General features: G+C 35.1%; 1 protein-coding gene across 19 annotated transcripts in view; it reads left to right on the top strand.

Moving 5' to 3' along the window:
* The window catches only part of RAPGEF6 (Rap guanine nucleotide exchange factor 6), a 205,622-nt gene that overhangs the window by 110,345 nt on the left and 80,223 nt on the right, over positions 1 to 15,054 (top strand). For all 19 annotated transcript variants that reach the window (XM_059698295.1, XM_059698292.1, XM_059698290.1 and 16 more), the window contains 5 exons: positions 3,454 to 3,631; positions 5,785 to 5,921; positions 7,337 to 7,495; positions 8,054 to 8,206; positions 13,675 to 13,839. In XM_059698295.1, coding sequence (XP_059554278.1) covers positions 3,454 to 3,631; positions 5,785 to 5,921; positions 7,337 to 7,495; positions 8,054 to 8,206; positions 13,675 to 13,839 — 792 coding nt within the window. The remainder of the gene's footprint in view (positions 1 to 3,453; positions 3,632 to 5,784; positions 5,922 to 7,336; positions 7,496 to 8,053; positions 8,207 to 13,674; positions 13,840 to 15,054) is intronic.

Raw genomic sequence — 15,054 nt, 5'->3', positions numbered from 1 at the left:
CACATAGAGACACTTTCATACTGCAAGAAAGGAAAAACACAAGAAGTTTAAGATTTGTCTTATCAGTCCTTCTACCAATATACTTTTTTTTCTGGACTTAATTAATTTAGTAAAATCTTCTTGATGGTCTGCTGTATTTTAAGTGCTAGGATAAAGTGATTGAAAGGCCAGGGCTCTGATGTTTTGTGTATCCTACCTTCATGATTATGGCATATCTTTTGACCTACCTTTTTTGTAACAGCTTTTGATATCTCTGAGGCTCTGTTGAATTTTCTTTTTGGCTTTTGCCCTCTATTTGCTTCAGTTTGGGTATTTTTTATTGCCCTTCAAGTTCACTCTTCTCACAGTTTGGATTTCTTTATTGAGATCTCCCATTTTCTCCCTAATTTTTTTGTATTTTCTTTTAAATCCTTTAACTTCTTCATAATAAATGTCTATAGTTCATGTCTTCTAATTCTATCATCTCTGTCATTCCTGGACCTCTTTATATTGATAGATTTTTCTCCTGGTACAGATCACATCTCTGCTTCTTCACCTACCTAGTAAGTTTTTATTATATGCTGGACATTAAGGATACATTTTAAAAATTCTTATCTAGTTATTATAGAATTAAATTTTCTGCCAAGGAATTGCATCCTCGGAAGCATCATTCAGTGACTTCCAGTCCTGGTGGTGGTCATCGTATCTAACTTTACCTAAAGACATGGCTTTCCTTTGTTTTAGTCAAGGAATTAGACTTTGGACTCCATCTATGTAGCTCACTTTATTTTACTTATTTTTAAATTATCAAAACTTTCAATTTCCTAGTAGGTTTTTGGCCACTTTTTCTTACTTTTATTCTTAATTCTTATTTTGACACCATATTTCTCTGGTATACGCTTAACATTTTAACAGTTTAGTATGTTCTCATAACTAATGTTATTCATATTTTTTCTTTGTATCCTACTTTGAAAAAAAGACAGGCAGGAGAAGACAATTGTAAGGATAGATTAAATTATTTTATTTGCACATGGCCTTAAAAGTTTCCTAAAAGAGTTCTTTAGGAGTCTTCTCCCCATCCCTACCCATGACTTCCATTCTCTCTAAAGAGCTATTTTCTTAAATGTCTTCACTCCTCAGGCAGATGACAATACACCTTCCCTATTGTCCATATAATTGAACTGCATCTTGCTTTTTTGTTATGAGCCATCCATCTTTTTATCAGACATAACCTAAAAGTTGAAGTAATCTGGGTCAAGGGATGAAAACCTGATATTCATGAGGACAGGTGTGGTTTAAGAACTCAAATTTATAAGGTAGATTGTCCTTGAGAATTGATAAAGGGGGAAAAGGCTATTCCTGGGATGAGCTTCTGTATTCTGAAAAATTAACTTGTGTGCAAAATACTGCTTTAGTGTTTTTTAACACTACTTCCTTGTATTAAAATCAGTTTATGTAAATAAATTAGACTTGTGGAAAAATCATTTTAGCATGTACACATGTCGTAAAGGAACTAGCAGATTTTTTAAAACCTGTAAACTTAAATATCAGTTACAGAAAATAATGAAGATATCTTAGGAAGTTTGTATATTATTCAGAAATATACTCCACTAAAACCTTAAAGGTCTATAGCCAAAAAATAACTCAGGAGAGCATACTAGTCATGAGGCAGGATTGCTCTTATATTATCGTTAACAGCTTGTCTAATCTTATAGATCCGAAGTTGAGTATTCTGGTTTAAACTAGTTGTTTCTTAAAGCTGTGCAGAAATCCGAAGGAAGTATAAAACAGAATCTTAGAAAACAAATTCAGTTGCCAGTATCAGTTTTAACTTTGAATTAACAGTAGCCAAAAAGGGTAATTGATTGACCCACAGAGAAAGGAGAGACAGTTCCAGCCTCAGGGAACCTGGATGCTTGCAGGTGCATCTGCCCATCTCTCTCTAGTCCTTTGGTGCCTGGTAGCTTGCTTGCTCTTCCTCTCTCTCTCTCCTGTGGTACTTTCTGTCAGATGCTCTTTGTGCTATGCCCTATCCTGCATGCTCTGTTTCTATTGCTTTGTTGTGCTGTCTTTCTTTGTCTATCTCTCTTGTTCAGTGTACTTCCAATTCCCCTGCCTCTTTCTCTGCCTATTAGTTACATTTTCTCCCGTGCTGCTCTGCATCACATTCTTCTGATTAAGGAACCAGAGGAAAAAGGACACTCTGCCCTCCAGTTCTAATTATAAAAATCCAGACAAGAGGTCTTTCTATCTTAGCTTACATAGCCAGAGATTGGGCACTGTTCCCCACTGTAATCTCTGGGTTAGGTTGGAGGAGAACAGCAATTCCCTGAAAGAAGGAAGATCCTCTTCTATGCAGAGTAAACAGTAAATGTTTGATAGGAGATGAGGCTTAAATATTTGAAGATTATGTTCAACTCATTTTTTCTGTAACTGCTTCAGTATTCATGTTACTTTATTAATACCTATCAGGTGAGTGCAATATTTAGAAATTTTGACAGCAAATTCACTTCAGGACAATTTTATTTTCTAAAAGATATCTTCATTATTTTCTGTAACTGATATTTAAGTTTACAGGTTTTAAAAAATCTGCTAGTTCCTTTACGAGTATCTAATGAGACTCATGTTTCCAGAGTTGAGGTTATAAATATAAGCTTATATTAAAGATTGGTTAAAATAATCTCTGTTCTTCTTTATTGACACAATATTAGATTCAAGTAAGGCATTGGGAAGTTATGAATATTTGTTGAGTCCTTCATAGTTGGTCTATTTTAGCACTTTTCAGTACTACTCTTTACCTCTTTTATACTTCTGTTCTTAATTTACATGATTGCTTACCCTACTAGACTCTAAACCAGCCATGGGCAAACTACGGCCTGTGGGCCGGATCCGGCCCGTTTGAAATGAATAAAACTAAAAAAAAAAAAAAGACCGTACCCTTTTATGTAATGATGTTTACTTTGAATTTATATTAGTTCACACAAACACTCCATCCATGCTTTTGTTCCGGCCCTCCGGTCCAGTTCAAGAACCCATTGTGGCCCTCGAGTCAAAAAGTTTGCCCACCCCTGCTCTAAACCTTAGTGGTGAAAGAGTGATATTTTATATACAACACACAGTGTAAACTCATAAGTACTTATAAAGTGATTGTTGGTAAACTGTCTTTATTTCTTACACTTCATGCTTTAGGAAATGTATTTTTAAGAAATGCAAGTATTTGTAGAAAACAGGTATTAAAACATTTAGTCTCCTAACCATTTTCTATTTACCAAGTCAGATATATCACCTAAGTGTCACACCATGGAATGATGAGACTATTTTGGGCAGAGAGAAAACTTTTTATAAATCTCATTTTGTTTTTGATACAATATAAAATATTGCCTAATTCTTTATAATATTTGGTATTGAGGGATACTTTGGATTAATTCAGACTGTGACATACAATTTTTATAACATGAAGCTTTCTTTCTGTAGGCTACAGAAAGTGAGGTAGGAGATGTAGATTTAACACGTCTTCCAGAAGGACCTGTTGATTCTGAAGATGAAGAGGAGGAAGATGAAGAGATTGATCGAACAGACCCACTGCAGGGGCGAGATCTTGTTCGAGAATGTCTTGAAAAAGAACCTGCAGACAAAACTGATGATGACATTGGTAAGAAAAATATCTGTTCACAATAAGAATTTTATAGCTTAACTTAGATGTAGTTACCTATTGCTGCATAACAAATTATCCCCAAACTTAGTGACTTAAAACAACACACCTTGGCAGGCAACACACCTGGGGAGACATGGGAGACATTTGTAATAGAGTCAGTAATTAAAAAGCAATACAAGAAAACCCCACTCATTTTCTCATACATTTTCTGGGTCAGGAATTCAGGAGCATCTTAGCTGAGTGGTTCTGGCTCAGTGTCATGAGGTTGTAATACGAATGTTGAAGTCATCTGAGGCTTTGCTGGACTGAGCTAGAGGACCTATTTCCAAGGTGGCTACTGACATGGCTTTTGGCACAAGGCCTCAAGTCCCCATCATGTGGGTCTCTCCAGAGGCTGCTTAAATGTCCTCACAGCATGGCAGTTGGCTTTCCCCCAAAGCAAGTAATCCAAGGGAGTAAGGCAGGTGCCACAGTATCTTTTATGATCTGGCTTCAGGATTGACATATCATTATTTCTTCAAAGTTCTATTTGTCACACAGAGCAACCCTCATATAACATGGGAGGTGAATGCATGAGGACATAAATATCAAGAGGGAGGTGTCATTTAGGGCCATCTTTGAGGTTGGTTGCCCCAATATGAGAGCTTGTATAGAGGGTCTGACGGGAGCACAGATACTTGTATGCCCTTGATTGAAGAACAGTCCTCCTCTATTGGGGATGGTTGTCCTTTTCAAGCATGCAGCTTTGGCATGGATGCTCATGGAACTGTGATTGTGAAGGAGGCAGGGGTCACCTGCCTAGCCTACCAGATCAACTGAGTCAACCCTGAAAGTCAAACAGATGTCACAGCCATACCACTCTCACTCACATCCTGGCTCCCCAAATTTATAAAACAAAAGCTTTGATTCCATTAAAGTGGTTTTCCCATTCGTGCTTATGAGACATTTAAAACATAGTACATCGGTGTCCAATGTCTGTGAATTAGCTTTTTTAAAAAAATTTATGTTATAAAAAATGTTTTTACTTCTCTAGCTTGAAAAAATATGTAAGTATGTAATTTTTGGTTAAAACTGTGAGTTTTCTTTTATGTAATTTCTTACAGAAGTAGTAACTTCCAGAGGTTAAATAATGCTAAAGAAAGAAGGAAAAAAATGCTAAAGATGCTAATGTTATCTTTAAAGACAAAGATTTCTTAGTTTCATTATATATTGTTGTGATTCAATTAAGATTTTATCCTAGATTTTTCTGTTATAATGGTCATACTGCTGCTGTTCAAATCAGAAGATGCTGGTATTAATGGTAATCATAATCTGTGTGAGTATAAGTCAATACATTTGAACATTCCTTGCCACTCTAATGACATATAGTTAAGTAACCTGCAGTTTAGTTTCATGTTGTGAATATTATCTGGACAAAAACTGAAAGTGCATTTTTTATGATGAAGAATTGCATACTATGCTATTTTCACAACACTTTTTAAAAATTGAAAATAACAAACTCCCAATTATCTGTGGGTGGATAGCATCTTATAGTTATTTCTGTGTCAGCCCTTAGCTGACTGCTTATATATGTTTCTTCCTTATATTTATCTTTATTACACATGTATTTATACCAGGGAATGGCCTAAGACAGGCACTCAAAAACATTTGTTGGTTAAAGAATTACCTTGTGTTACTTTGAAAAATCTTGAACTAGAACTTACATTTGTTATTTCTAATTAATTATTGACATTTATTAATAACATTTTTCTTTTAAACTCTAGCCCAATAAGAACTAGATGAAATGCTTTTTCACTAATCCATTAGATCAAAGAACATCACTATACTAACCACTATGTAGTGGCATCTCAGGCTAGGAAAATAAGATAATTCTCTACCCTCATCCAAATCTGTAGTTTCCTGGTTCTGTCTGGAGTTTGTGAGTTCTGGTATCGTCCAGTGTGCCTATATTTTCATGTGAGTCTGAATACATCTATTAACCAAATAACTGATTTTTTTAACCAAAATTTATCTTGTGCCTTGATTTCTCTACTTTAGCAGCATATATTCATAAGTTGATTGGGAAATTGGGCATTGAATTCTAAATTTTATTGTATGTTTAAAGTGTCCTTGATGGTCTCTGTACTACTACAATTTCTGTTTTTTAATAGAACAATTACTGGAGTTTATGCACCAGCTCCCTGCTTTTGCAAACATGACCATGAGTGTAAGGAGAGAACTCTGCTCAGTGATGATTTTTGAAGTGGTAGAGCAGGCTGGAGCTATTATTCTTGAAGATGGACAAGAGGTAGGTTAGCAAATAAATGTTACACACTATATAATATGGGAAATAATTTTTAGAATAATATAATTTCCATAAACTTGTGTGAATCTTGACTTAAAATTAATACACTTATTTTTTTTTAATATATATTACTGATTTTTTACAGAGAGGAAGGGAGAGGGACAGTGAGTTAGAAACAGTTAGGGCAGGGGTGGGCAAACTTTTTGACTCGAGGGCCACAATGGGTTCTTAAACTGGACCCGAGGGCCAGAACAAAAGCATGGATGGAGTGTTTGTGTGAACTAATATAAATTCAAAGTAAACATCATTACATAAAAGGGTACGGTCTTTTTTTTTTAGTTTTATTCATTTCAAACGGGCCGGATCCGGCCCACAGGCCGTAGTTTGCCCACGGCTGGGTTAGGGCAATACACTTATTTTTAAATGAATGCCAAGTTTGCGGTAGTTACAATTTCTTAAGAGATAAGTTATTACTTTTGTTTTTGTATTTTGTCTTAATTTTTATTTCCTAGCATAGAATAAATGTTTAATAGTTACTATTCATTGAACTTCTCAAATTAAGTCATAAGATTTTTTTAAAAATTCGTAATTATTATTCTATTCGTATATTTATATCATAGTTTAAAATGTTTATCAGGTATTTACTCAACTGTCCTTATCCCTTTTGTATATTAATGTTTTTTTAAAAAAGAATGAGGGAGGCATTGACACAGATGCCTCCCAGTGGACTGCTGTCAGTTGAGGCTTTTATATAGCAATTCTATGTTCAGAAATGCTCCCTGGCAATTCGTGGATAGGTGAGGGGAGAATGCAGAGAAATTGAAAGGTATTATTGCTGTTAGAAAGTACTTCACTATTTTTCTTATTAAACTGATAAAAATTAATGCTGAGATGTTAGTCAGTGAACATTATGTATTGCCAGTATTTTTTCTGGAAAGTCATTTAGAAATTTTTAACATGGGCCCCAAAGTATTAATAGTTTCTAACCTATCATTTCCCCTTATGAGTGTCTTTCCTTGGGACATAATATAAAACTCAAAGATTCATGCCAAAAGGTGATCATTGAAGCATATTTATAATAGTGAAAATTGGAAATGACCAAAAATAATACAATTATAAGAAGTGGTTAACTGAATTATTATAAACCACGGGATGTAATATTATGTTGACATTCAAGTCATTTTAAAGTTTGATGGAAATTCTTTGAGAACTAATTTGGTTTCTAAAAGAAGAAATAGTGAAATAAGCTTCTATGGTTTGCATAGACAGGCATCAGGTGTTACTGACAGTATTTAGTAATATAATCAGACCTTCCCTTTACTTTTTTAAATTATACAAGTTCTATATATTGATTATTTTTCCAAGTTAACATATAATTTTTTTTTTAAGATTCTTAAAACCTGTCTTTTTTTCTATAGCTTGACTCATGGTATGTTATTTTAAATGGCACTGTAGAAATCAGCCATTCAGATGGAAAAGTTGAAAATCTCTTTATGGGAAATAGTTTTGGAATTACTCCCACTCTGGATAAGCAGTACATGCATGGAGTTGTTAGGACTAAAGTAGATGATTGCCAGGTAAGCTTATATCTTTGGTCTTGCACTCTCGTTTGTTGACTTAGAATGGCTGAGCCTGTTTTTCCTTCCTTAAAATAAAATAGCTTTATTTGAAAATTATCAGTTTCGAAAGTTCACAGTTAATAAAGGAAATTAGATTTTATATTTCACATGTTTGTGAGATTGAACAAATTGTAAATTTTTAAGAGGGTATACCAAATATTGGTTTGTTAAATTTCTATCCGATAGCAACCAGTTCATTCTTTTTTCTTGTTTTAAATAAAGGAAGGAAATAGGAACTTCTGAGTTGTTTCTAATTCCCGCTTCATGTTTTCTTTGCATAGTATCAGTTTTGAGAATAGTTCACTTCTCCTTTTAGAGCAGAATTCAAAATCAAAAACTCCTTGGTCTCTGTGCGTGAGTTATTTATTTCATCTTGATTTTTATGAAGAATTAAAGGGATTGAATAAAAAAGAACTGATGCCGCTTGATTTCCTACCTTTGTGCTCTGCCTTGGTGCGTAGTGATATATTTATGTACTACAGATTTGTTAATTGTCCCCATGTTGTTCTCGGACAGTTTGTCTGCATAGCCCAGCAGGATTATTGGAGAATTTTAAATCATGTGGAAAAAAATACCCATAAAGTTGAAGAAGAGGGAGAAATTGTTATGGTGCATGAGCACCGTGAACTAGATCGGAGTGGAACCAGGAAAGGACACATTGTAATCAAGGTGAGTGTTTTTACTTATTATTCTAGTCACTGATAGAATAAAGCTTTCATCTTGACTAGAAGGCTTTGAACCACTTTTTGAGTAGTGCAAGATAATTGATTAACTTTGAGATCTAATTTAAATAACTATTGGTTTTTTTGCTTTTTTTAAAGTTGATTTTTACACATTTTATTGATGAAGGGTGACATTGCTGTTTAACATTAGTATGGATAGGATATTATTTTAGAATATACTGGTCAAAGTTTTTCTTCTTAAATTCATTTTGTGATCCATTGATAATAGGAGTTAATTTCATCAAAGACAACAATATTTAGAAACAACAGTAAATGAAAGGACCAACCATAAAGGCATAAGGAATCTTAGATGAAGATGCAGTGCTTAGTGGATCTCTGTGATGTTGAAATAGGCATTTACTTCTCTGAACCTTAGTTGTCTTGTCTGCAAATGCGGGTGATATGAAAGCCTTTATTAGGGCTAAATGAGGTAAATAAAAAAGATTGCACATTTTAGAATTTTAGTATCGATGTCTGTGATGTTTTTCCTTCTCTAACTCCCTCTCTCTTCTACCCTGTACCCTCTTGTCCTCTGATCACCCCCTCACTCTCCTGTCTATTTAAAGCCCTATAAAATAGAGCAATCCTAGTTATAAGAGAAAAAATAATCACATGACTATTTCTCTTTTAAAGTTAATCTTGGTTGCAAAATAAGTAAGTGTTACAAATGTAAATGATTATTTAATAATATGAGGGACTGATGTCAGATTGGAGTCAGGAGTCAGGCTGTTCCTCAGTCTTTTTTTTTTCTATGATAAGTGTAAGTTTTGTATGTAGAAAAGATGAACATATGGATCGATTGCTTGTGTGGGGCTTATGGTTTTTAATGCTTTATTTTTAAATGATTTTTTTCAAATTTACAGAGAGCTCCCTGACTCAGATTCCTCAAATGTTAACATTTCACTGCATTTCTCCATTATCAGCAGTCTCTTTCTGAACAACTGAGAGCAATCTGTAAATGTGATGCCTTACCACTCCTAAATATTCCATATGTATTTCCTTAAAACAAAAACACTCTACTATGTAAACAGCATAGAACCCCTCAAGCTGGGAAATGAGCATTGATAAAGTAAAACCATGTAGCTCACAGACCCTATTTAAATTTTTAGCAACTATCCCAGCAACAGATCTTTTTCCTTTCTGGTCTAGGATCTTATTTGGGAACACAGTTGCATTTAGGTCTACTCCAAGAACAGTCATTCCCTATTCATATTTTCAGTAGTTATAAAGAATACAGACCCTATATTTTATAGTATGACCCTCAGCCTGCATCTATCTATTCAATGTTTCCTGATGACTACACTCAAGTCATGCATTCCTGGCAGGAATTCTACATAAATGGTGTGCTCTTTTCAGTGCCTCATATCAAGTTGCACATGTCAACCTGTCCCACCATCTTAATCACCTGGTCAGGTGGATATCTTTTTGTAACTTTTTTCACTGAAAAGTTACCGTTTACCCTTTGTAATTGATGAGTATTTGGAGGAGAGATGTTCTGGGATAGTGGCAATATGTCTACAAGTCTCTATCCACCAGCCTTATTTTTATTGACTATTCCTGCCTAATATGGTTACTTTCTATTTCCATCATTTTTTTTTCTACATTTATTGTCATTCAACTATAAAGATGAGCATTCTCATATCATCAGTGTTGTTTCAGTGGTCAAATTTTCCCAGAGTTGGCCAGTGAGACTCTATTAAGACTGATTGCTGTATCTTGTTAAAAAAAAAAGTTTTTATTGACTTTTAGAGAGAGAGGAGGGAGGGAAAGTGATAGAAAGATAGAAACATCGATGAGAGAGAAATATCGTCAATCACCTTCGCCTGCACACCCCCTACTGACCAGGAATCGAACCGGTGACTTCTTGGTTCATGGGTCAACAATGCTCAACCACTGACCCACACTGGCCAGGCTTCTGTGTCCTTTTGACATGTCCCCATAATTTTTTGAGAGTTTCCTTATTATCTGGCAAAACAAGGTGTTCCAGGTTCACCTTATATTTATAGCTTTGGAATCATCCATTTCTCTAGAGTTTCCTGGATCATTCTAGTGGAGAATAGCATTTGAAAATCAAGATCTGGGCATTTACTCATTGCCACTGAAGTATCATTGCTTCGCAAGCAGGTCAAGTGGGCTGCGAATTTGGCATGCTTGTTCTAGAGCCTCTCCTCAGGCAGAGCTAAGAAATCTATAATAATAAAAGTGTAATATGCTAATTAGACCTGACGTCCTTCCAGACAAAGCCAGGGCTGTGAGGGAAGCCCAGGGCCCGGTTGCCAGAGGGAAGCTGGGTTGGCAGCCGCGGGAAGGGAGGTCTACTCTTGCACGAATTTTGTGCATTGGGCCTCTAGTATATGTATGTTTTAACTATAAACACATACACATCTATAAAGTTTGTATATCCATTTATCTGTAACAATCTTGAGTTATTACCAATACTTCCAATAATTATTATACAATAGCTTTTGGTTTGGTTTGGTTTTTTAAAAATATATTTTTATTGATTTCAGAGAGAGATAAAGGAAGAGTAAGAGATAAAAACATTAGTGATGAGAGAGAATTATCAATCGGCTGCCTCCTGCACGCCCCCTGCTGGGGATCGAGCCTGCAACCCGTGCTTGTGCCCTGACCAGGATTCGAACCCTTAATTTCTGGTTCATAGGTCATCACTCAACCATTGAGCCATACCGGCCAGGCTACAACAGTTTTTTCTAGTTTTTCCTTTCTATATTTGTAAATAGCTTCCCCAATAGTGGTTCTTTTTATGCTTTGTATAGTTACTTATTTGCTCATCATAACCAATATCTACAGCCAGCAATCTCCTTTACCAGCCAGCTCTATACTCACTGTCTCCCAGTATCAAGCTTATTGGATGCTACTGAGCACTTCAGTGACATGCCTTTGCATGACTCGATATAAAATTTTAAATATATGACCTAGGCTCCACAGCTCTCGTGTTTCAATGACTTAGTCAGCCTAGTCCCCACAAGTATCCTACCTCAATGATTTAGCCCAACGATTTTCAACCTTTTTCATCTCATGGCACACATAAACTAGTTATTAAAATTTCTGTGGCACACCAAAAAATCTATTTTTTGCCAACCTGACAACAAATATAGGTATAGTTTTAATTCATTCACACCGTCCACCTATTGTGTTGGTTCTTGTCATATTTTTATTTGACAGTCTGAGGGAAAAGAGTTCAGTGCCCCTGACTAGATAGTCAAATATTGCATGTTTTAAAAATTATCAGTGCACACAAATTGAAAATCACTGATTTAGCCCATCAGGATAACGGCCTTTAACATGTTGATCATTTCCACCCATGACTTACATACATGATCTAAGAACCAGATTTAAGTAACTTCAAATCATGATTAGTCTAAATAATAAACCCAGTTTGGTGCTCGTAGAATGTTTTGGAGGGTGGGAGAAGTTTGGGAATGACCTGTGTTGCCTTTTTCCTTAAGTAGGTTAAATGAAGAGCCTTATTTCTGACTTCCTGTTAGAAGAATGATTTACATACACTGGTAGTAATAGGTACTTAAAAAATATCTTAGATATGAACATTGTTAGGATTAGTGTATATTTTCTATATAGTTATTTTGACCCATGAATTATTTGGATGAATAAAACAAATTAAAATTTGAGGTTATGGACAGCAGTCATGTTTTTATATTTGGCTTAGCATCTGGTTTATTTCTGTATTTGTTCTGTGTATCTACTTTGGAAAAGGCTGCAAAAGTAATTTTAACATTGACTTAGAACAGTGATTCTCAACCTGTGGGTCGCGACCCCTTTGGGGGTCGAACGACCCTTTCACAAGAGTCGCCTAAGACCATCGGAAAACACATACATAATTACATATTGTTTTTGTGATTAATCACTATGCTTTAATTATGTTCAATTTGTAACAATTAAATTGGGGGTCACCACAACATGAGGAACTGTATTAAAGGGTCGCGGCATTAGGAAGGTTGAGAACCACTGACTTAGAAGCTCAAAGATGAGCAGTAGATAAATGTTATTTTATTCCTTTTTATAAATTTGGAGACAAGCAAGCAGCTAAAACTCTGAGTTATGTAAAAATTCTAGAACTTCTGGTTCCTCTCAAGATGGTAAACTAGCATGGAGAAACTAAAGAAGAGGAAACTTCTCTTCTGAGAAGTAACAACAATAAAACAAGCTATCCTGAGCTGGTGTGTTGTTCCTGTTGCCTGAGGCAGAAGATAATTTGGAATATGATTAATTTAATTTAGAGGAAAGTTGTTAGGGTTTTGTTTTGTTTTGTTTTTTAATGGGATTTTAAAAATATATCTATATATAGAGAGATATATTTTATTTTTATTTATTTATTTTTGGTTAATCCTCACCTGAGGATAGTTTTCCTATTTTTTTTTTTTTTTTTTAAGGGAGAGTAGAAGAGAGAGGGAAAGACAGAGAAATATCTTTGTGAGAGATTGGTTGCCTCCTGCACAGGTCGGGCAGGGAAGGAGCCTGCAACCAAGGTGCGTGCCCTTGACCGGAATCCTTTGGTCCACAGGCCCACACTCTGTCCACTGAGCCAAACCGACTAGGCTAAAAATATATTTTTATTGACTTCAGAGAGGAAGGGACAGGGGAAGTGAGATAGAAACATCAATGATGACAGAGAATTATTGATCAGCTGCCTCCTGCATGCCGCCTAACTGGGGATTGAGCCCGAAACCAGGCATGTACCCAGAATCAAACTCGGGATCATTCAGTCCACAGGCCCATGCTCTAGCCACTGAGCCAAACCGGCTAGGGTAGGATATTTTTTTGTTTGATGTTTTAACCCTCAACTCTTTCTTGTGTTGCCTTGGGAGAATCATCATTACATCCCTCCTTTGCAGTATAATTGGCAGTAACAGTCCATACCAGGGGTAAATCAGTGAAATTTAAAAGCCCTGCTACGATGAAATGCCAATAAAAAAACAGCTACAGCTGAGTAAATTTTTATTCCTCTGCCTTTTTTCTCTCTAAACCTAGGGTGGGGAACCTTTTTTCTTCCAGGAGCCATTTGGATATTTATAACATCATTCACTTACTGTAATTCACTTAATATAAATTTATATTGCTGTGAAAAAAACCTCCTAGATTTACTGAATTTCAAGTGCCGCCTGCGGTTGCCTTGGCAGGGCCAGACCAAATGATTTCACTGGCCTTATACAGCCTTCAAGCTGGATGTTCCCTGACCCTGCTCTAAATGTCTGGGTGCTGATGGATTACAACCTGTTGAGACTACCTAATCCCAGTGCTAAGTGTTTTAAGGGAGACACTCTTCTTGGAGGACCTTTCTAATGCACTGGCTACAAGGGGAAGTGATTAGTAGGAGTTCTTTGATTTTTGAGCTATTTGTTTATTTTCTAATCTTTTCTATCTTTGGATTTTTAGGCAACACCTGAGCGTCTCATCATGCATTTAATAGAAGAACATTCCATTGTGGACCCAACTTACATAGAAGATTTTCTATTAACTTATAGGACATTTCTTGAAAGTCCTTTGGATGTTGGGATCAAACTATTGGAATGGTTTAGAATTGACAGTTTAAGAGATAAGGTTTGTATTATAAACATAAGGGACGTGAAAGTGATTTTAACCTTTAAATTTTGTTCATAAAACCTTTTGCAGTTGATAAATTAAATGTTTATTTTATTTTGATAAAATTCAATTCACCTAAAAAAATAGTGAGCCAGTATTGCTGTATCTCTGTATAGTTATTTTATGACAAAATAATGTGTTAAAAGTGGAAATGAGCCTTATAAGACAAAAACGGAAATAAGGCTGTGGTGTAGCTGCAAATTCAGAAAACACAATTGCCACATGAGAGTATTGTTGAACTTTCTCAAAATATTTCATTGTTTCTGAAGGAGATTTAAAAGTTGATTAGTAGTTTAGAAAGATTATTCAAGTAAATTTTTTTTTTCAAGAGGGCTTAGATTGTTTGTAAGCCCCAAAATAGAATATGTTGATTTTTCTTATTTATAGTATCATTTGAAAACAATTGATCTTTTTTACCTTAATTTATATCTGCTGTGACTTATTTAAATCTACCTTTGAATATTTTTTACATTAAATAGTTTTCTATTTTAAATAGATTATTTTGCCTAATTTCATGGAGTATTCATATATATAATGGAAAGACTGGTAATACCTTGCAAATTGGTGGAATTCTGTTATGTTAAGAAACATCAAAGTAGGCCATAATAGCTTAGTGTGTCTGAGTTATATTTTAAAGGAAATAAGTTAGAATTAGCTGGATTGCATTATTCTGTTGTTTAAAAAACTAAAATGTCCAAAACTACAGGCTTACCCCTCTTTTCCCCCCCAGATTATAAAGAGTTACTTTGATTGGTGGGGAAATAAAGGGTGCTAAAAGTGAACAAAAATGATATAGAGACAACTAGATATCCACGTGCAAAAGAATCAACTCAATGTGGATCAGACCTAAAATAAGAGCTAAAACTATAAAACTCTTAGAAGAAAAGAAGGGGTACAAAAATCATGACCTTGGATTTGGCAGTGTTTTCTTAGATATGATACTCAAAGCACAAGCAACAAAGGGAAAAATAGATAAATTGAGTTTTGTCAAAATTTAAAATGTGGTATAGCCATATAATGAAATATTATTTAACCATGAAAAGGAATGAAACACAGATATGGTCCTTGAAAACAATATGCTAAGTGAAAAACCAGACACAAAAGTTCACATATTGTATGAAATATCCAAAATGAGCAAATACACATAGAAAAGCAAATTAGTGGCTGCAGAGA

Source organism: Myotis daubentonii, chromosome 5 (assembly GCF_963259705.1).
Source record: "Myotis daubentonii chromosome 5, mMyoDau2.1, whole genome shotgun sequence".
NCBI classification, from domain to species: domain Eukaryota; kingdom Metazoa; phylum Chordata; class Mammalia; order Chiroptera; family Vespertilionidae; genus Myotis; species Myotis daubentonii.
The sequence above is the reverse complement of the archived record's forward strand: the minus strand, read 5'-3'. Positions and strand labels throughout refer to the sequence as shown.